Raw genomic sequence first — 23,794 nt, 5'->3', positions numbered from 1 at the left:
CCACACACGCACACATAGTCACATACACACACACACTAAAAAAAATCTTAAAAACTTAACTTAAAAAGAAATCTTAAAAAAACCCAAATATGTACGAGCTGCGTTCGCTTCCCGCGTTTGCGCGTCTTACTTGTAGATATACAGCATACTATCATGACAATGCTATAGTTAAGTGATTTACTTTGGTTAAAGTGTTAAATAACTATATTGTGATGGTAGGCTACTCATTGCTATATAGTGTTTGTTCAGTAACAGATGTTAAAGTATTTTCAGATCAGGATACCAATTTGATCCAATCAGGATGGAGAACGCTGTCAGGATAGAGATTAAACAAGTGGAATTGGAAGTGATGACACAGAAATTAGCAGACAAAATTGGAACTGGAACACAAAAAAATTAAGCTGATAAATGACTACTAAAATGTGTCACCTACCTGAAAATGTATTATGTTCATTAAAGAGCTGGAGAGACAGGGAGACCCCTGTTACTGAAAAAAACACTAGCAATTACTCAGAATATAGTGATTTAACCTTTTGACAAAAAATTATATCACTTACCCTACCTTGATACTTGTGGGAAATGCATTATTGCATGGTCTGGTGGTGTGGTAAGGGGTGTGATTTATTACTGTTAATAAGGACTTAATGTCTGTGTATCAGTGCTGGTTTGACAGCTTTACTAGATGTTGGACTTGGTACACTGATATAACACGCTCCTCTAAGTTAATGTTTGATTGGCAGGTCTGTTCATTGACACGGGCATGTGAGATAATTAAGCAAATGTCCAATTTTGTTCTTTTTTTTTAACCTTTCACTCTTCTTTCATCTCCCCTTATTTCCTCTCGTCTTTTTCCTGGTCTCTTCATTGCTTTAACTTTTGTTTTGCCAGGCCTGTCGGCATCCTAGAAGCATACAACTGGTTGCCAAGTTATGCATTTCTGTATTAAATTACATCCAGCATCAGAAATGAGATCCCAGTGTCAAAGTTACAGGGTTGCTCATTCGAATCCCCAGAATGGCAGAAAATCGAGTAGGGAGTGATGCTGCTGTCCCCTCCTTTGATGACAATTTGGAAGTGCCCTTGAGCAAGGGAGTTAACTCCCGACTGATCGAGCTGCACAGTGGCTTGGAGAAGAACCCTGGATTATAGGGCTGTGAATAAGTATTGTTTCATATTTGTGACAGTGTGAAGCAGTGTGTGTGTGTGTGTGTGTGTGTGTGTGTGTGTGTGCGCGCGCGTGTGTCTGTGTCACACGTGTGCGATCACGCCCTCTGCCCCAGTTATTAATTAACAGTACCAATAGATGGACCGGTTATCAGTGGTAATACTGTGCCTTTTGACTTGCTCTGCATTTATGGAACAATAAATGTAACCCTATTAACATTACCTGTATGCTGAAGATATACAGGGACAAAATAACTTTGCACATTCATTCAATATTGTACTATTGTAATATTGTACATACTAAATATTTGAGCGACATGGATATATGGATATTCCTGAAGTATTTTCATTGTAGGGAACTGATTATTTAACGGATAAACGGCTGCATTGCGACATCAATACATTTGATTTATTACCTTTACTTAAGTAAATACCGTGTGCACCCCCACCCCTGTAGATAAACAAGTAGATATGTGTACAGATAGATCTGTACTTCTGTACAGTAGTCAGTGGGAGAGTCCTGGGTGGAGCGTTCTGGGGTTTAAGATGTGAAATGGGCATGACTTACATCACTTACTGTGAAAAATAATCCTATACAGACACAACAGGGACAACATCTTGAGATACATACACCAGGAAAGGAATCATACAAGACTTGTCAGATTCAGATGCGCCAACCAAGAAAGTGTTCTTATTGAACCAGGCAAGTTGGATAAGAGCACATTCCATATACTATTCAATTAATTAACACTTTCATTTAAACATGCAGGTTGACTTGGCTTGTACATTTGGGAGCTCTCCAGTGTACCAACAGCCTTGATGCAGGCCACTGCAGTGTTGTTAGGGCTGTACTTTCATGGTAGCACTAGCATGGAGGACAGTGGGGATTCACTATGGCTTTCTCGCTTTTGAGGAGAACAAAAACACAGTTATATTTGAAGATAGGCAGCCTCTACAATTTGAAAAATATATAGGCTATTTTTGTACATACTGCAAAAAGTTTAATTTCTTTCACCACAATATGTTCAAGATATATTTTATCCTCTCAAATATACAGTATGTCCTAGCATACCAGTAGATACTTTTCCAAAATATATTTGTGTGTATATTTTCAATCATAGAGTATATTCAATTTCTATATGTGCAGCTAGTGAACAATGGGTTGTGGAAAGAAGCGATGCTCGTCCATGGAGGTGGGTCTGAGTGTTGTGTGTGCTGCACTACTGGTGGTCTGCGTGGGGCTTATCATCATTGCCTTCTCACTCATTCAGCAGCCTAAAGGTTAATTAATTCATAATGACAAAATACAAAAGTATTGTATTTACAATACAATAGAATACTTGAAATCCTTGAATGCTGAAATGCTGAAACTTTATACAGAGGCCTCCGAGGCGGTCATCAGTGGTCGGATGGTGATAAAGGAAGGAGCCGTCTTTACAGAGGAGCTCAAAAACACCTCCAGCCTCCAGTTCAAATCCCTTGCATTTGATGTCCAACGGCTGGTAAGAGTTAGGGTTTAACCATATCCGTAGGAGGTGATGACTACCTAATTTTTCCTTTCTTTTTATGTCATAAACTGTCTTGATGAATGAAGAAATTATTTGGGAAATTGATTTAATCTATACATTTTAACCTGTACATTTTCTGTCTTATATTTCAACATGAAGTAATGAGCTTATAATTGCTCTCAGGTATCAGAGGTGTACAGTAGCAGTTCTCTCGGTGACGCCTTCAAAGCATGTCATGTTTTGGAATTCAGGTAAAGCAATTACGGTATTTTGATTCTGATCGATTGTTATTGGTTGGTTCTGTCCGACTGTCCATTTAATTCTATCTATCAATATATCTATTGATCTGTCTGCAGTAAGGGTAGTGTGGCGGTGAACTTTAACCTGTGGTTCCGTCAGCCTGTTGACGTGAAGGAGGCAGAGGAACAGCTGGTTTCGGGCCTCCGCAACCCTGGCAATGGACCCTTGGTGGTTGACGTTGACAGTATCCTAATCTCAGGTATACTGGGTGCATACACTGTACATAAGGCTTAACGTTACCTTTATACATCGAATTTTGGTCAAAGTGCTTTTCAGAAAACATAATGGTTATACTAAAGCTATAGGCAGGATAAATACAGAAAAAAAACATACTGTACACTCACAGTACGATTCCTCGACCTCTACCTCTTGAAATTGTTTAAACTTTGTACATTTTTGACTGAAATTGTAGGTAAGGGTATTCTGAGTGCACGTGAGCTTCGCAGCGCTAACATGTACTTGTATATTTGAATACAGCAATTCAACGATATAAAAAATTAAATGTACTTTATAATTTGTACTTTTGAATAATGTAGCCTACATGTACGTCGCATGTATGTAGTGTGTTTTAGAAGTGCACAGAGCTAATGAAGTGAATTTGTTTGTTTTATTTAGCACAAGAAGAGATGACAACAGTTGAACCAACAGTTGAACCAACAACCTCTACAGCAGGAACAACAACCTCTACATCAGGTTGTAGATTGGCTATTTTAACTATTATTGATATTTTAGATTTTTGATTTTGGGGAGAAAATGTCAACATTTTAATACAGCAATGCATTGATATTAAACATAAAATGTACTTTGTAATTTGTACAACAGTTGAACCAACAGTTGAACCAACAACCTCTACAGCAGGAACAACAACCTCTACATCAGGTTGTAGATTGGCTATTTTAACTATTATTGATATTTTAGATTTTAGATTTTGGGGAGAAAATGTAAACATTTTAATACAGCAATGCATTGATATTAAACATAAAATGTACTTTGTAATTTGCACTTTTGAATTACAAAAATTACTTTTACCCATTACAAATACATGGGCTACATGTGTTTAATAAAACAAAATTAACTGCTAGAAGGTCCTAAATTAACTTAATTAAGCAGTCACCTCTACCACATCTACCACTTCTCTATCATACATAACCATTCTAGGCACAATTGAATATAACTCAACTATCTAGGCCTCTGAAACATGTTAACACCGATTGCCTGTAATATTGATGGTGGACATTTAAAGGTAAATGTAATGTAAAGTACTGTTTAGGGCAGGCAGTGTTTCATGATATTCCTCCGTGTTCACAGCTCCCACAGTCACTTGTCCACCGTACCAGATGGCTTGTGGAGACGGCTCTAGCTGCATAGCCACAGCTCGGTTCTGTGATGGAGTAGAAGATTGTCCCAATGGTTCTGACGAAGAAGCCAGTCTCTGTGGTGAATGGAATGGATTTTTTTTATTTTTAAATAGTAATATTTATTACATTTTGAATTACAAATTCAAATGTTCATGTCCTCAACTCAACTGTCCACAGCCACCACCTGTGACGGACAGTTCCTCCTCCTTGGACCCACAGGCTCATTCCATTCATTAAACTTCCCTCTTCCTTATAACAGCAGCACCATCTGTCGCTGGATCATAAGGTAGTTCAATTACTGACAGCCATATCACTGTTTAACATTTCCTACAACTTTATAAATTATTATTTCAATATTTATATTTATCTATATAATTGATTTTCACAATGAAATGAAAACATAGCATTTTTTGCCAAATATAGAAAAAAGTGTGTGTGTGTGTGTGTGTGTGTGTGTGTGTGTGTGTGTGTGTGTGTGTGTGTGTGTGTGTGTGTGTGTGTGTGTGTGTGTGTGTGTGTGTGTGTGTGTGTGTTTGTTCATTTCAGAGTGGAGAAAGAGCTCTCTATAAAAATTAACTTCCATGTATTTCAAACGGAGGAGGCTACTGATACATTGAGACTGTATGAGGGTGTTGGTTCATCAAAACATCTTGTCAGTAAGTCTGGATTCTATGGTCAAATTAACAGACACATTACATAACATTACCATTGTAAAAGTATAAATTCAAATGCCACTTCCAACTGCTCATCATAGCTCTTCTTAATTTAGCACTTCTGTATCATAAAAGTTACACAGTAGTCAATTAACTGCAGCTTATTAGTTGTATTTGTACATGCTCTTGTTAACCATTGGCAGTATATTTATTCACTAATTGCCCCCCTGGATATGTGGAAATGCATATCAATTTGGGGGTCCGTGACGTGAAAAGGTTTGGGAACCACTGCACTAAATCACACTATCTATTATTTACTGACCAATTGACCAAAATCTTAAATGTGACCTCAAGGTTTGTATTTTCAGCTGTGTTGTCAGGCTCCTCCCCCCCAGGGACCGTTTGGCTGCTGTCCGACCAATCGACTGTGGAGTTTTCCTCTGACGAGTTCAATAATCTCCCAGGATTCAATGCCACCTTCAGCACAGCCAACACCACCAACCTCTCCAGTAAAAACAACACCCAAAGCATAAATACATATGTGTTCCTGACTGTATCTGACCATGGTGTTCAGTGGATAAGTGCTCATATAAACTAGTATGTTGTTTCCAGATGAAGAGAAAGTGAACTGTAACTTTGAACAAGGCATGTGTTTCTGGAGGCAAGATCCTGAGGATGATGGTGACTGGATTCGAACCTACGGTCCAACCTTCCCACCCTTTACTGGGCCAAATTTTGACCATACACTAGGGAATATCTCAGGTTGGTTATTGTAGGATTTGTTTGGGTATTAAGGCATAATTTCATCATATAACAGCAGCACTACTACTATGCTATATTATTTATTATTTAATATATAACTTCTCATCATTCATGACCACACTCAGGTTATTACGTTGTCACTCAACCGAGCCCTGGCAATTGGGAGAGAAGCTTCCGGATGCATTGCCTACCACTGACTCTGCCCATTCAGTCCATGTGTCTGAAGTTCTGGTAAGAACATAGTATACACACGCATTTTATTTAAATTCCGTTTAGAATATTGAAGATCAGACTCTTTTAGAGGAATTCTATGTCCCACGGCAGGTACCACATGTTTGGAGATGATGTTCATCGTCTCCGAGTTTTGGTTGTTGGGAGGACAGTGCCGGAAGTCCAGGTCAAGCCTGTGGTTACTGTAGTGTTTCAGAAAGATGGCAATTATGGCGATAACTGGAACTATGGCCAGGTCACCCTCAACTACACGACAGAGGTCATGGTCAGTACAGCAGATCTTCCTGGCCCAACAACTCTATGAATAATGCTACACCATATCTAGCCAAATTTCTCTCTTACTTATTTATTTTTTACTGTATTCAAATGTACTTTATTAATCTTCCTGAATATGTGTTAGCAGCTATTCAAATAAAAACTTCACTGTTCTATTTAAATATAGCATATCTGCCTAAAGAAAGAATCTGACTCACTGTGTGTTTCTATCAGGTTGTGTTTGAGGCTCTGAAGAAAGGGGGGATGAGGAGCGATATTGCTCTGGATGACCTGAGCCTGACTGGCGGTCCCTGTGGTGAAGGTCCCCCAGAACCTACCCCAGTCCCCATCCCCACTACACCACCTCCTATGCCACGTATGTTGCTGCTGTAACGGCTATACATCCATCTATCTATCTATCTATCTATCTATCTATCTATCTATCTATCTATCTATCTATCTATCTATCTATCTATCTATCTATCTATCTATCTATCTATCTATCTATCTATCTATCTATCTATCTATCTATCTATCTATCTATCTATCTATGTAATTAGGAATTTCTAATTCATTACATTGTAAACCTAATCCTCCCAATGTTCTTTTGTTTGTCCCTGCCCAGCGGACTGTGGAGGACCTTTTGACCTCTGGGAGCCCAACTCAACATTCACTTCCCCAAACTACCCACACTCCTATGGAAATCAAGCTAAGTGTATGTCATTTAATATATTGCTCTATGTTCCTTCAGTTATGCGTCATCATCACAACAGAAAACATGGCTATTACAACCAAAGTCTTTAACTGTTGCCTACTGCAGTGGTATTCAATAGAAGTGCCCGGGCCGGCCTAGTGTTCCGGGTACCTATGCTGGTAATCTAGCCTGAGCCCTGATCCCGACGACCTTTGCGGCTTGTCACCCCCCATCTCTCTCCCCATTTCCTGTCACACTACTTTCTACCTATCAATAAAAGTATAAAAAGTCCCCCCCCCCAAAAAAAATTAAGTTTGAGAATCACTGCCCTACTAATGTATGTAACACCTCTGCTGGTGGAGTCCAGTGTTTCCAGTCTTCACCAATTTCATCCAATGGTTCAATAATGAGCAGGACAAAATCTGACATAACACTTCCCAGTGTGTTCAGTGTCTCAAGAGTGCTGGGGAAACCGCCACTCGCCAGCCTACATAAAGCAAATAGAAGAACCCACTTGAGTATTCAAATGTGTTCTTGTAGGCATGTGGACACTTCACGCGAGGGAAGGCTGGAACATCCAGCTCCACTTCCTGGACTTTGATGTGGAGGCAACCTATGACACGGTAGAGGTCCGTGACGGGACCTCTGACAGCAACTCAGAATTACTCGGTGAGTGAAATAGTTTTTTTTACACACAATGTCTGATCTTTGATTGTAAGGAGCGTAGTACTCAATTTACAATACAGGTAGAGGAAGAAGCGATACAGATATGTTATATTCAAGTATACAATTAATTTACCCAGGTGTGTTCACTGGCAGTGAAAGACCCTTCCCCGACCTGATCTCCACAACCAATCGGATGACAGTGAGGTTCTATTCTGACAGCTCCGGACATGGCAAAGGATTCAGCGCCAACTTCACCTCTGGCTTAAACCTGGGATCACCAGGTAGTTATGAGATGAGATGAGATTCAATTTATTGTCAATGTACAGTACAAGTACAGCACAGCGAAAGGTATTTTCGCATCTCACCAATGGTGCAAACATGTCAGTAAGGAGGATACATTATTTACAGTAGTAACAGTATTAACAGTAGCATGAGCTGAGCAGTAGTCATTTAAATAAGTAAATAAATAAATAATTATATGAGAAGACGAAAAACAGATCTGTCCATATTGCACGTAGCCCTTATTGCACATGGCCCAATGCACAGTGTGCTAAACTAAGGTCCAGAGACCATGTTCCACAAGTCCAGTGGCCATATCACACGAGTCCACATAGTGTTTATAGACTAGGATGTGTCAGAGTGGAAACACTGCAGCAGAGTTTACATACAGTATGTGCTGCTAACCAAACAGTTGCTGGTTGGAATCCTTCTTGCACCAGACAGACAGGAATGAAGAAGAAAGTTGAATGACTTATGACTTACACCATATGACCATGCATGACCAGGTCCACTATGGTGTTAGGAACCTTAATACAGTTTGCTTTGGAGCTTGTTCCAGTGTGCGGAGTGAAAGACCTTATCTTCTTTTCTATTATTTCCCTCGACCCGGCACCTGGCGTTAGTTAGTGGATGTGCATGCTCTATTGTGCTTTTCTGAGCACTACATCTCAAAGGCAAATATTGTACTTTTACTCTACTATAATCTTTGGAAAGCTTTAGTTACTGGTTACCGTATATTTTGATTATTACATAACCACTTAAGCCCTATAGGGCAGGCCTATATATACTTTGGCTCAGGTAAGAAGTCAGTGCTGCTAAATACACGCAGTGTGACACTAGAAGACCAGCAGGTCTTCACTGAACAAACACTTTATCCAACCCTTTCTTTTTCTTTCTGCTGTGTTGGACAGGCGCTCCTATTATGAGCCTCAGTACAATACATATACAATTTACCCTGGGTGTGTCTACGATGTGTGGCCATCCGCTACTACATGTGAAGGGCACAATATAAATGGGTTTAAAAACACAGCTGAAACATGAAGTGGAGGCCGTCAAATCCCGCAATGTCCTTCTTTCCATTTCACCGCAACGCAAAGTAGAGTTGAGCTGCCCAAAGGGCGGCGAAATTCTAGTTTTATACTGTGGAGTCTGTCAGGTCTCACCTCAGGGGGAGGGGCGAGTTACCATGACAACCAGGCACGCCCATGGCCGGGTCATAGACTCAGTGTATTATCCCAGAGCAATTCTAAATCAGCTGCGCCTCATTCCGGCCGCCGCCCTGGTTAGCAATTAAGGACAGCCGCAGCCTGTCAGCCGCGCCCTTTATAAACAGCCTGCGCACCTAGCAGTATCAGATCCCTGCTACACACAGACGCTCGCGCAGCATATGCCGTCCACTCGGCGTTGGATGGCTTGTAGGAGTGGGGCTGGAAGCACACGCAGGAGCGTGTGCCCCCCCATAGACAAGTATACACGGAGAGCCGCATGCATACTGGAGACCCACCTGGCTCGTATCGGGGACGAGTGCGGAAGACGGGACCCCCGTATGGAAACGGCAGCCCCACAGCTCCATAAGGTCGCAGTAAGACAAACCGTTCACTATCTATCACCCGTGTTATTAAGAAGAGGCACTCATAGTGGCAAATGAGCAGCTAAGGATAATAACGAAGATTGTGAATGAAGGAAGTCACCCTGTCGATGCTAAATGAAGACTGTGAATGAAGAGTGTCACCGTGGTGTTGTACACTGAAGATTGTTGAATGAAGATAACCCCGTAGAGACTAATGGAAGCTAGCAGGCTCTAGATAAAGTGTCACGTACACCCTGTGAAAGAAGACAGGCCCGTGTTATGTTTATTTCACCCTTGAAGAGACTTTAAGTTGGCTTGCGCCGCCAGGCCCGGTGAAAGAAGACCGTTAGAAACTAGAGCGCTTACTTTGTGTTAACCCCCTGACTGCCGTTGTCGTACCGACACGGCCACCCAGTAGATGGAGAGAAATAAGAATATAAATGCTTGTGTATCTTCCTGTTGGCCGAGCCTAAGGGGCCCTCCGTACCATCCCCGCCCGGTACCATACCAAGTACTTTTACTCTAATTACTCACCACCCCGTATCCGAGTACTTCTACTCTAAAGTACTCTTCTGTGCCTTGTGGATAGAGAAAGATACGCACCCCCTTACCTACCTCCGGGGGAGCCTCCTGGCCTCCTCTGGAACCTGGAAAAGAAGAAGAGAAAGAGTTATACAAAGGTCCAGTTGGTAGACTGCCTAGACCGGGTGTCTCAGGCCCCAACTTTGTACTTACCTTGTGCTCTGACCGTATGCTAACATCCCCTCTCATCCTCTGCAGTGACGACTCCCGCCTCGGAGCCGGGACCTCATGAAAAGAATATTACTGTCTGAGTTCTGTTTGTGAAAACTGACTTTGTTTGAACCTGTTGGAGAAATAAAGCAAGGGGCGCCATCGTGTGTCTAACCCCTGAAACTGCACTCTGAGTTGTATTTCCCACCCGACCTCCCACATATGGTGGAGAATGTGGGTATTCATCTGATCTCAACCACCGCCTAAACATGGCCAGCCCCGAATTGGCCGCCCTTCTCCGAAGTCAGACTGAACTACAGAACGCTGTGCGTGAAGTTGTCCGCAGGCTAGACCGACACGGTGATGTCCCTAGGACCCCCAACGCCGTCCTCTCCAAGCAGACCCCCGAGGATGACATCGAGGCGTACCTCGAACTCTTCGAACGCACCGCCGACCGCGAGCAGTGGCCCGCCGCCGACTGGGCCGGCATACTGGCGCCCTACCTCTCGGGAGAGGCTCAACGCGCATGTCGGGACCTTCCCGCCAGAGACGCTCGAGACTACGAGACGCTGAAGGCCGCCATCTTGTCCACCCTCGGCTACAGCCTGCCCGCCCGGGCCCAGCGGTACCACATGTGGGCCTATCAGCAGGCCCAGCCCCCTCGCGCTCAGGTCGCCGACCTCTACCGCCTGACGCAGAGCTGGCTGACCACGGGCGGAGAGACCCTGTGGATTGAGAGATTAGTCATAGACCGGTGTGTCCGTGCCCTGCCATCCGACGCCAAGAAATATGTTGCCCGAGTCAGCCCCACATCCGTGGACGCCCTGATCGCCCTCCTGGAGAACCACCACGTCTGCTCGGATATGCTCCGCCAGACCAAGAGCGACGCGGTCCCCAAGACAGACGACCGCCGAGACCGACGCCGACCAGCCCCGCCGACCCCGCCGGCCCCGGTCCGGCCCCGTGCCTCCGGCCCCCCCGACCGCAGCCCGCGGATCCGCAGGTGCTACGTCTGTAATCGGGAGGACCACCTGTCCTGGGCCTGCCCAGAGCGGCCCCCCGGCCCCGATGTCTCCATGCCCTCCGCGGACAGCATGAGAGGGCCCCGCCCCTGCCTCCACACCGGAAGTGAGAGCCGACGACAGACCACCCTCCCCGCCCGGGTTGATGGGACCGACACCCATGCCTTGCTGGACTCAGGCAGCGTGGTGACGCTGGTCCGGGGTGACCTCGCCTCCGCCACCAATGGACCCACCATCCCGGTCACGTGTGTCCACGGAGATGTCCGGCGGTACCCCGTCGCCCACGTGACCGTACAGACCCCCCGTGGCTCCGCGTTGGTCGCCGCCGGAGTGGTCCCCGAACTCCCCGTCCCCCTCTTGATCGGAACGGACTGTCCGCTGTTCGAGAAATACTGGAACCCGGGACGACGAGGGCCCCCCAGGACGCGGCGCCGCCGACGCCGCCGAAGTAGCGTACCCCTCGTCGCCTGCCCCGCCCTCCGCGAAGACGGGACCTCGTCCACCAGCAGCGGCCGAGGAAGTCCCCAGCCAGAACCCGGGCCGGAAGAAGCGGAGGCCTCCGACGCAGACGACACGCCGGCCCTCGGTGAAGACCCCTTCCTAGAGTTCCCCAGAATAGACGCGCCGCCCCCCCGGCGGCAAGGATCGTTCGCCACCGCTCAGTGGGCCGACCCCAACCTGGCTGGCGCCAGGCGGAACGTCGTGGCCGTCGACGGGAAGCTGAACCCGGGGGTGAGTGAGAAACCTTTCCCACACTTCTTCGTCCAACACGACTTGCTGTACCGCGCTTGCAAGGACCCCGCTGGGGAGGTCGTCGAACAATTACTCGTCCCCAAACCGTATGTGTCCCGAGTAATGTATCTCGCCCACTCCCACCAGTTAGGGGCCCACCTGGCCGTACAAAAGACTTACGACCGGGTCGCCGCCCGCTTCTATTGGCCAGGCGTTAAGAAGGCCATTGAGGAGTTTTGCCGCTCCTGTGCCGAGTGTCAGCTAACCGCCCCCCGCGGCGTGCCCCATAGCCCCCTAATTCCAATGCCAATTATCGATGTACCGTTCTCCCGTATCGCCATGGATATTGTCGGACCCCTCCCTAAGTCCGCCCGGGGCCACCGGTACATCCTAGTCATCATGGATTATGCGACGCGCTATCCGGAGGCCATCCCCCTCCGCACCGCCAACGCCCGGGCCATCGCCCACGAGCTGCTGATGCTATTCAGCCACGTCGGCATAGCGGACGAAATCCTGACCGACCAGGGCACGTGCTTCATGGCCAGAGTCCTAGCATCCCTGTATAAATGGCTGAAGGTCAAGCGTATACGGACCTCCGCCTACCACCCTGAGACGGATGGTTTGGTCGAACGGTTCAACCAAACGCTAAAGAAAATGTTAAAACGCGTCACGGAAGAGGACGCCAAAGACTGGGACCGCCTCATCCCGTTTGTACTCTTCGCCATTCGCGAAGTACCCCAAGCGTCAACCGGGTTTTCGCCCTTTGAGCTCCTGTACGGGAGGAAACCGCGTGGCCTCCTCGACCTGGCTAAAGAAGCCTGGGAGAGCCAGCCGTCCCCCCTCCGCAGCGTCATCGAACACGTCGACGCGCTCCAGGAGCGCGCCAAACGCATCTGGCCCATCGTAAGAGAGCACATGGCCGCAGCCCAGACGGCCCAGGCGCGCACCTACAATAAGGGTGCCAAGATCCGAGAGTTCGCCCCCGGCGATAAAGTGCTGGTGTTGGTCCCCACCAGCGAATGTAAGTTCCTGGCCCGATGGAAGGGCCCATATGAAGTCGTAGAGAGGAAAGGAGACGTGAACTACCGGGTGAGTCAGCCAGGTAGAAGACGCGGACACCAGATCTACCACGTGAACATACTGAAACGGTGGCATACGCCGGAGGAAGTGCCCCTACCCGCTTTAGTAACCTTTGTCTCCCCGCAGGCCCCGGCCGTGGCCCTTGGTGAGGATCTGACGCCCCAGCAGACACAGGACTTGCGGGAGCTACTCGATCGGAACCGCGACGTATTCTCAGAGTTACCGGGCCACACCTCCGTGCTAAAGCATGACATCGACACCCCTAACGGCCAGGTAGTGAGACTACGGCCGTACCGGATCCCGGAGGCACGAAGGAAGGCAATCAGAGAAGAGGTCCAGAAGATGCTCGAGCTGGGGGTCATCGAGGAGTCCCACAGTGCCTGGTCGAGCCCGATCGTGATTGTCCCCAAACCCGACGGCACACTCCGCTTCTGCAATGATTTCCGGAAGTTAAATGAGATCTCCGTGTTCGACGCGTATCCCATGGCCCGCGTCGATGAGCTGATTGACCGGCTGGGGCCCGCCCGGTTCATCAGTACCCTCGACCTGACTAAAGGGTACTGGCAGGTTCCCCTCACGGAGAGAGCCAAGCAGAAGACGGCCTTCATCACTCCCGATGGACTCTTCCAGTACCGAGTGATGCCCTTCGGAGTACACGGGGCCCCCGCCACGTTCCAACGGCTGATGGACCGGATACTGCGACCCCACCAGGCCTTCGCGGCGGCCTACCTGGACGATGTAATCATCCACAGCGCCACCTGGGGACAGCACCTGGAGCGGGTCGACACAGTCCTAGCCACCCTACGGGCGGCCGGCCTGACCGCCAACGCAAAGAAGTGCCGCATTGGTTGGACCGAGACGGACTACCTCGGCTACACCATCGGCCGAGGGTGCATCCGACCACAGACGAGGAAGGTGGAGAAGATCCAGACCTGGCCACGCCCGGTGACCAAGAAGCAGGTCAAGTCCTTCCTCGGCCTGATCGCCTATTACCAGAAGTTCGTCCAGAACTTCGCCACGATCGCGGCCCCCCTCCACGACTTGACCAAGAAGAACCTTCCCCACCACGTCCAGTGGACGGACGAGGCGGACGAAGCCTTCCGCACGTTGAAGACCGCCCTGTGCAGCGAGCCGGTGCTCGTGGCGCCGGACTTCACAAGGCCCTTCATCCTCGCCACGGATGCGTCCAACACCGGGGTCGGCGCTGTCCTGTCCCAGCCGCTAGACGGAGATGAGCATCCCGTACTGTACATCAGCAGGAAGCTGCTGAAGCACGAGCGTAACTACTCCACTGTCGAGAAGGAGTGCCTGGCCGTGAAATGGGCCATCCATCACCTCCGGTACTACTTATGGGGCAGACAGTTCACCCTCGTGACCGACCACGCGCCACTCAAGTGGATGGCGGCGAACAAAGACCGCAACGACCGTGTCACCCGCTGGTTCGTCGAGCTCCAGAGCTACAAGTTCGAGATAGAGCACCGGCCCGGGACCAAGATGAAACACGCGGACGCGCTCTCAAGACTGTACGAAGACGAGGGAAGTAGTCAAGCTCCTTGCGGTAGCAAGAAACTTAGGGGGGGAGTGTGTGGAGTCTGTCAGGTCTCACCTCAGGGGGAGGGGCGAGTTACCATGACAACCAGGCACGCCCATGGCCGGGTCATAGACTCAGTGTATTATCCCAGAGCAATTCTAAATCAGCTGCGCCTCATTCCGGCCGCCGCCCTGGTTAGCAATTAAGGACAGCCGCAGCCTGTCAGCCGCGCCCTTTATAAACAGCCTGCGCACCTAGCAGTATCAGATCCCTGCTACACACAGACGCTCGCGCAGCATATGCCGTCCACTCGGCGTTGGATGGCTTGTAGGAGTGGGGCTGGAAGCACACGCAGGAGCGTGTGCCCCCCATAGACAAGTATACACGGAGAGCCGCATGCATACTGGAGACCCACCTGGCTCGTATCGGGGACGAGTGCGGAAGACGGGACCCCCGTATGGAAACGGCAGCCCCACAGCTCCATAAGGTCGCAGTAAGACAAACCGTTCACTATCTATCACCCGTGTTATTAAGAAGAGGCACTCATAGTGGCAAATGAGCAGCTAAGGATAATAACGAAGATTGTGAATGAAGGAAGTCACCCTGTCGATGCTAAATGAAGACTGTGAATGAAGAGTGTCACCGTGGTGTTGTACACTGAAGATTGTTGAATGAAGATAACCCCGTAGAGACTAATGGAAGCTAGCAGGCTCTAGATAAAGTGTCACGTACACCCTGTGAAAGAAGACAGGCCCGTGTTATGTTTATTTCACCCTTGAAGAGACTTTAAGTTGGCTTGCGCCGCCAGGCCCGGTGAAAGAAGACCGTTAGAAACTAGAGCGCTTACTTTGTGTTAACCCCCTGACTGCCGTTGTCGTACCGACACGGCCACCCAGTAGATGGAGAGAAATAAGAATATAAATGCTTGTGTATCTTCCTGTTGGCCGAGCCTAAGGGGCCCTCCGTACCATCCCCGCCCGGTACCATACCAAGTACTTTTACTCTAATTACTCACCACCCCGTATCCGAGTACTTCTACTCTAAAGTACTCTTCTGTGCCTTGTGGATAGAGAAAGATACGCACCCCCTTACCTACCTCCGGGGGAGCCTCCTGGCCTCCTCTGGAACCTGGAAAAGAAGAAGAGAAAGAGTTATACAAAGGTCCAGTTGGTAGACTGCCTAGACCGGGTGTCTCAGGCCCCAACTTTGTACTTACCTTGTGCTCTGACCGTATGCTAACATCCCCTCTCATCCTCTGCAGTGACGACTCCCGCCTCGGAGCCGGGACCTCATGAAAAGAATATTACTGTCTGAGTTCTGTTTGTGAAAACTGACTTTGTTTGAACCTGTTGGAGAAATAAAGCAAGGGGCGCCATCGTGTGTCTAACCCCTGAAACTGCACTCTGAGTTGTATTTCCCACCCGACCTCCCACAATACATTTGAAAAAGTCTGCATGATGACTCACATTGTGTGCCTCCCGGCCCATACAGAGCCCTGTGCAGCAGGCCTGTACCAGTGTCAGGCAGGAGACTGTATCCATGGTAACGCTCAGTGTGACGGTGTTGTTGACTGTCCTGATGCTTCAGATGAGGCGAACTGTGGTGAGTTATCCTGCATGTCCAGTAGATGGCAGCACCTCAGTCTATGAATGTTGTTGTGTGAAGTTGAACCTTCAATGCCTTCCTAGTTCCTACTTGTGTCTTTCATCTACTGCGGAAAATTCAAATGACAATCATGTAATATGTCATGTCACGTAAGCTACTACGTCTATAATATAACATAACAACAACACATATTGTAACAACATACTGTAACAGGCTGTGTGTTTTAGTCCATGTGTTGTTGTCAGTGAACGGCACCAAACGTCTACAAGTTCAGCAGCAGAGCTCTCTGTACACGGTCTGCGCACAAGCCTGGCACACCAGCCTGTCTCCCTTTATGTGCAGTTATCTGGGGTACAGGTAAGAGCGTGTGTAGTCCAGATAATTTAAAGCATTATAAGTGTTACACTATATTAGACATCATCAGAAAGTTTCCCCAAAAATATCCTATTTATGTTCACGTAATTTCGGACTCTGCAGGGCAGGGAGGTCAAACGTGGTTTCAGCAGTGGCAGATGATTCTCCCTTTGCAACTATCAAAGTCAGTGACAATGGGACATTGGAGCTTAATGTCAGGTACATTTCTAAAATGTTATTCAGTTTTGGTACCATCAAAGGACCACTTCATATAACTGGTCTTTCAATGCTCATTTTAAGATGATTCCATTTCTGTCAAGCAGTCAGTCTGTGTCTCAAATGGGGGCTGTGGAAAGTTTAGAGTACTGCCCCCCACTGACATCATCAGTAGGCAGGTTTGATCATTTTTAAACTTTATTTAATTGTATTAGTATTATGCAAGAAGTAAGAACAATGGTTTCTATTTCTTTCAGCATGCTAACTTTTCAAGTTTTCAAGTTTCTATTATCGTGGAATCCCCATCGATGATGTCATTTCTGAACTGTCCAAATAGCCCACCAATGAGCCACAGAGTCAGAGTGTGAAACTGAGCTATCTTATAATTCGTAAGGACCATTAAAAATGGGAGAAGTGCTCCTTTAAAAACATATAAATATGTTTCATTAAAATGCATTCTTTTCAACTCCATACTAGTGAAACCTGTGTTGGTGGGCAGGTGATTTCTCTGACGTGTGACAACCAACGTGAGTGTTATCTAGATCTTAACACATACAAATGACATAATAAACAAACAAAGTTTATTATTACATTTATTTTTGCCTTGCCTATCTCAATGACTCATTCGATAGCTTATTTTTTATGTATTCTCCTGCTCATTTCTTCGGAGTGTCTTTTAGTTATCTGCTCATTTTATTACCGTAGTTGTTATGCTTGCTTTTTAAATGTCCTCTTAATTTTATGTACTTGCTTTAACGATCTTTCTTTTTTGTGTAAAGCACTTTGAGTTGCATTTTATGGATGAATGGTGCTAATAAAGATCATTATCATTATCATTCTCTGTATTTCCTACACTGATATTGTTGAGCATGTAAACTCCTGTGAAGTATACAATACAAAGCAATACAAATTGTTGTAATTCTTTAACTGAGTCACACGTTTGTATTATCCTGAGGAATTAAATCCAGCCCCTGTGTTTAGCTTGTGGTGTTCGTTTGGTCTCCACGGAGCTGGGAGACAGTGGATCACCTAGAGAAGAAACAAGTGAGAATGGAGAGAAAGAAAGTGAAGGTAATAAAATGAATGCAGAGGCCAGATTTATTAAACCTTATGCACGTCATTTTGGACGAATGTTTATTATTTATCAAACATGCAAACACAGGAGAGCTGGGTGGACTGAGTGTAGGAAAATCAATAGTCAATAAACGGCTATTGTGTGTAGAAAATACACAAAAATTACGACCTTGGTAAAATAATCAGTTCAGGAAAATAAAAGAAGACATGTTTTCTGATGCCTTGTTTTATGATGTGCACAGTTCTGCACACTATAATTTGATTGAGGTATCTAAAGAGCAATACTGCCCAGTCAGGTGCATTTTAGAAACCTCAGTACAATATTATTTTGTTCATATGCTTGTCCACTCGGCTCTCATTAACTTTGATGCATTCAACTGTAACTCCAGCACCAGTTTTCCTCCCAATGCGTCGAATCTCCCAGCTAGAATTGCTGTGCGAAAGAAATGTAATTTCTGTCCTTTATATGGTCTTGACCTCTCCTGCTTTTAACAAAAAGTGTAGATTATTTCAAATAATTAAAATATGTTTTGTTTTCCCCCCAGTTGATAGCAGAGTGGTCAATGGGACAGATGCTCAGAAAGGAGCGTGGCCCTGGATGACTTCTCTGTACTGGAGAAACCGTCATGTCTGTGGCGCATCGTTGATTGACAATGAGTGGCTGGTGACTGCAGCACACTGTGTCTTTGGGTAAGGAAATTCACTTTATTTTGTCTTTTAAAATGTTCTTCTTCAATACCCATAGACATAATAAATAAAAACTTAAAGCTGCAATCTGAAATGTACATGTCCTACCTGAACTTCTTGCGTTTTGAGCTTCAATCAGTACCACTTGCATGTCCAACCACACTACATTAGTACACTACCATAACGATTGGTCAAAATAATAAGAGAATTTTGTATTCACAAAAAAGAAGTTATGGAATGCAGCTTTAAATTACAGAAATTACATTTATATCTTAAAGGCAGACTATTCCACTACCATCAGGACAATGTGCAGGACTCTTGAAACAACGATTGTGTTCATATTAAATTTCACATTTCTCACCAACAGGAAGAATATTCATCTCAAATATTGGTCTATAGTGTTGGGTCTACACTCCCACAGCGCTTCGAACTCCCCGGATGTCCAGAAACGACAAGTCGATCAGATAATCATGCACAAACACTACAACAGGCGAACCAAGGAGGCAGACATCGCCATGATGCATTTACAGACACCCGTCAACTTCACTAGTAAGGAACTATGACGGTTTACCATTTTAGTTCTTTATCTGATTGTTTTATTAAGGCAAGACGTGCAGCGACATAGCCTACAACAGCTGCTGTAGATTATGATGACGTCACAATGTGACGGCCGACTTAATTCAGCTCACACAGTATGACAAATGCATAATCATCTTTTAGCAATTGTTTCCATTGCACAGTATGACATGCAATGAACGGCCAAAATAGTACTGCTGAGAGTAAGAGACCTAAAATGAGTGAACAAGATGGGGTCAGACCAGACGCCTCAAGGACACCATGTGTGACCCAATGTCTCAATGAATGGCCTGACCCAGACCCTCTCTAGTCTAAACCTACACTCTACACCAGTGGTTCTCAGTGGGTGCCATGATGCAAGTCCAGGAAGTCCTCAGAATACTTTGATAATATTTGGAATTCATCAATATCACTTACGTTTAACCACTTAAACCTTCTATACTTATATAGAGTATTACGTTATTTCAATCCGTCGTAATGGAAACTTAAACTACTATTTTCTCAAGTTTTATCCTCATGAAACATACTGTATCTAAGATTTATGTATTTACATACCGTATATGACATAGATGTAAGGTTTCCAAAGTGGGATCCGGGGACCCCCAGGGGTCCTTGAGGGAGTTCCAAGGGGCTCCCCAGCTAAATGATCATTTGGAACCAAATGGACTTTGTTCCATTTGTACACTCTCAAAGTTAAATGAACATTGATTTTACAATACAAATTGTAGTCTCAGAGATAGAAATGCCTAATTAGCCTAATTCAGGTCAAACCGGGGGCCCTTGAAATGAAAATACTTGAAAATCACTGCTAGAGCCGTCAATTCTTCTCTTATGGGGGTCCTTGGCATATATTTTCAAATGGCGGCGCAGGCTAATGACTAATGAGTATAATTTTGGGAGTCCTTGACATGAAAACGTTTGGTTCACTGCTATATGTGACAACGTAATTCAGGGGTGAAAAAGGATGAAAAAGTTATTTACAGGGTTGAGGGGTGACCTGAGATAAAAACCCACTGCTCTACACAGTCTTTCCTTGACAAGAAATCATTAGTGCTTTTTTTGTTTGTTTCCAGATTACATCCAGCCGATCTGCCTGCCTCAGGACGACCAGCTGTTTGAAGCAGGAAGGAAGTGTTTTATCACTGGCTGGGGGAGGGATGCTGAGCAAGGTTAGAATAGTTAAATCAGTGTGATTTAAGTAAGGTATTCACCAGTTCTGGGCCCAGGTGTAACTACTCCCTGATCAGACCTCCCCCTATTCTGGGGAGGAACATTCGCTGAAATTAGCTGCTTGTATATCAATTTACAATTTACATTATAGGCATTTTGCATCAAACACGAGGTAATACATCAAATGCATAGAAATAGTAATCTAGGAATATAGGTAAACCAAGTATGTATAAGCAGTCTAAACAGTATAATATCAAAACGTAAATGTGTACATACAGTATAATACAGTATGTCAATGTCAAAGTATTATGTTTACACCATAGACTGTAAAAAATATGGACAAAGCGTTCCGCGGGTCTAACGTGAACGTAAAATGAAGCCTGTCAGTCCTTGCAATGGAAGTCGCCATCTTTCTAGATCCGTTTTGGCCCAGCTCAGGCCAGCTGGCCCATTGGCTGGCCCAGACAACGAGGCGGGACTTCCCCCTTCTTCTTCGTTGGTTTTTATTTTGACTCGAGTGGGTGGGGGATCCCGTTCATAGACTGTAACGGTAGCCACGCCCCTCAGAACATGCGCGACTTTATGGTAATTCTTTTTATAAATGGGACCATAATTTTCCAAAAAGAATATTATGATTAGAAATGAGACTGAATGAGACTTTAAACTAGTGACTGGAAGCAAAAAGTATTCATGACCATGTTTATTAAGGTAATACAGTCTAGGTGAAGTTGGGCCAAAATACATGGACTTCTATGGGGCTATGGGTTTTTCTGGGTCCAGTGACAGCGCCACAACAGGCCATTATATGAACTTTCATTTCCTTAGTGGCTTCACAAAATATCCGTCTGACTGCCCCCCTGGTTTACACTCTATAATACCCTCTATAAGTATTGAGGGTTTAAGTGCTCAAGAAGAAGTTGCACAAGGGGGCCTTAGGACCATGTGTTGATGACCAATTATTTTCCCTTGGAATTATTGGCAGCTGTGCTAAAATGCAATTCCAGTAGCAGAGACTCACCTGCAGCCTTTCTATTCCACCTTGAATTTACTTGCATTTACCTGGTGCTCTGAGTCTGAATGAATCCCTGAGCAGATGAAACACATCTGTAATTTGGATCTCCATGGCCTGGACCTAACAGAATTACAGACTCTTTCCGAATCCCGATTAAATGCAACGGATTACATTTACCTTTGTTCGCAAAACATATAGGCTGGATTGCCAAAGAAATAGCTTTGCACCTTCATGCTCCCCCAGGTAATGCCCATACATACTGCTGCTGGTGGTGATTCCACATCCTTTTCATTTAGTCACAATCACAACTTTCAAATGCACACAAGATAAATCAAAATGCTATAGATGGATTGCTGAGCACATGCCTGATCCCCTCGTGACTGTTCCCCCTGCTTTATCTGAAGGCCAATCTAACCCGCACGTGTAAATGACTGATTGGAAGCGTGACATCATCATCAAACCCGGAAGTTATGCAGGAATGCCTGCTGAGTGGCAAAAAACGACTTTCTGGCCTTGACAGCCCATGCATCCAAACAGAAAAGTCTGATTGCATTAAACAACATTAAGCAATGTTAAACTCACTTTGCCTGTTGCTTTGCCACTCACTTTAAGCATGCACATACCCTCTATAGAAGGGAAGCAAGCACATCTCAAAAGATTCTACGGGTGCTGATGAGATTTAAGCTACCATGTTTATTAATATAATAATAAATAAGATGCCACAATGTTTCGACCCTTGCAGGTCTTCGTCTTTCCTGACGAAGACCCACAAGGGTCCGAAGGTAATTGACTGATTGCCATGAATGATATTTGATAGTGCATTCATGCTCCACAGAGGAAGATTGATATTTTTTAAATTAATAAATACAATGTTTTTAGATTGTTGTCTTGTTCTCGTGTAGCTTTCAGTATTGAGCAATTTATTATTTCTTAGATGAGTCTAAATATTTTCATTTCATTTTGTTCTAGTGAGTGTCCGGAGGACAATGTTGGCTAACCCACTGATGCTATATCAAAGACACAAACGCTGTTATGTTCTCGACAGGCTCCACAGCTAATGTGTTGCAGGAGGCTGAGGTCCCTCTGGTGAGCCGGGCTCTGTGCCAAGAGCAGCTGCCTGAATACAACATCACTGCCAGCATGGTGTGTGCTGGCTACGCTGAGGGAGGGGTCGACTCCTGCCAGGTAGCTGAACTCAGATAGTCACTGATGTCTTTGTCAGTGGTGGAAAAAGTACTACATTTTTACTTAAGTAAAAGTACCAATACTGCAATAGAAGTACTCAGTTACAATTAAAAGTCAGAAATTCAAATGTACTTGAGTAAAAGTACAAAAGTATTGCCATCAAAATGTACTTAAAGTACCAACAGTTTCAAGTTTTTGTATGTAGCCTATGTATGTATACAATTATTTGGAAAATATGTACAAACTCACAAAGTTGAGTTACTGTTAGTTGACACTACTATTGTGAGCTTGTAGATCTGCTATTTTCCTACGGAATGTGTATAGTGCTGCAGTGGTTAAAATATATTTTGTTAATTCAAATCTACAAAGTAAATAGTAATTCAAGTTTTAAAATAATTCTAGTGGGGTAAAGTACAAAGTACAAATTTGGATCTCAGATGTAGTGAAGTAGGCCTAGAAGTAAAAGTACTGGAAATTGGAAACAGTACGAGTATACGTGCGTAAATGTACTTTCCACTACTGGTCTTTGTCAAGTTAAGTTACTGTAAATTGACACTACCAACTTAGTTTTGTTTGCATTTTCTTAGGTTAAGCTGGCTTTATCTACATAGCTCGCTATGCTATTTTTGCTTTGTCATATTCTGGTTTGTTGTAAACCTCTTTGTCGTGATGATCCTGCTGGTTTGTTTTGTGTTCTAGGGAGACTCTGGGGGTCCTCTTATGTGTGAAGAGAAGGGACACTGGTTGCTAACAGGTGTGTTAGCACACACGCACGCACACACACACACACACACACACACACACACACACACACACACACACGTAACAAGAATTCAAGCTTATTTTGCTCTGGTTGACAGCAGGTGTACACTTAACTCATAATGGTCCAAATGCATAGCTTTTTGCGTATAAATAAACCTCAGTGTTGAAAACAGTGAGGTTAATTTGGCATGTACTACAGGTCGGCTGTGCACAGTGTGTGCAGGTCTGCTCCTAAAAACTACCCCCCCTCTCCTCCCTTTAACAACATCCAATGGCACCTTATATGAGACCTATTTGTTTTACTGCAACGTAAATTAATTTACTTCAACAAAATGCTTGACATTTGAATCAACTGAATCAGTTCAACTGAAACATTCCAACAGGTGTAACGTCTTTTGGGGTTGGCTGTGGACGCCCTGAGAGGCCTGGCGTTTATGCCCTCGTTTCTCAGTTCACAGACTGGATCGCCCGCATCAGACGTTCTTCCTCTTGACTGACCCTCCATAGGGGGAAGCACACTATAGTTGCTCTGCCCCCTAGTGTCAACCGTCCTCATGAAACACATCTGCACTTAATGTTATGTCTGGTTAAGACATCTCTAACATGCTTTCATAAT

General features: G+C 45.3%; 1 protein-coding gene across 1 annotated transcript; it reads left to right on the top strand.

Moving 5' to 3' along the window:
• Positions 1–2,525: 2,525 nt before the first annotated feature.
• tmprss15 (transmembrane serine protease 15) lies at positions 2,526–23,743 on the top strand (the record flags this gene model as incomplete). Its single annotated transcript, XM_080781172.1, has 22 exons — positions 2,526–2,666; positions 2,856–2,923; positions 3,029–3,171; positions 4,281–4,409; positions 4,508–4,616; positions 4,877–4,986; positions 5,352–5,492; positions 5,596–5,745; positions 5,871–5,976; positions 6,070–6,241; positions 6,466–6,607; positions 6,857–6,946; positions 7,466–7,594; positions 7,729–7,872; positions 16,029–16,139; positions 17,694–17,783; positions 18,332–18,476; positions 18,841–19,022; positions 20,123–20,218; positions 22,277–22,416; positions 23,116–23,170; positions 23,562–23,743. The coding sequence occupies 22 exons, from the start codon at positions 2,526–2,528 to the stop codon at positions 23,669–23,671; spliced, it is 2,703 nt and encodes a 900-aa protein (XP_080637298.1). The 3' UTR covers positions 23,672–23,743.
• Between the last annotated feature and the right edge of the window lie 51 nt (positions 23,744–23,794).

The sequence above is a fragment of the Protomyctophum bolini genome (genome assembly GCF_963924005.1).
Source record: "Protomyctophum bolini genome assembly, chromosome: 13".
Lineage (NCBI taxonomy): Eukaryota > Metazoa > Chordata > Actinopteri > Myctophiformes > Myctophidae > Protomyctophum > Protomyctophum bolini.
Note: the sequence above shows the minus strand (reverse complement) of the source record. Positions and strands in the feature narration are given on the sequence as shown.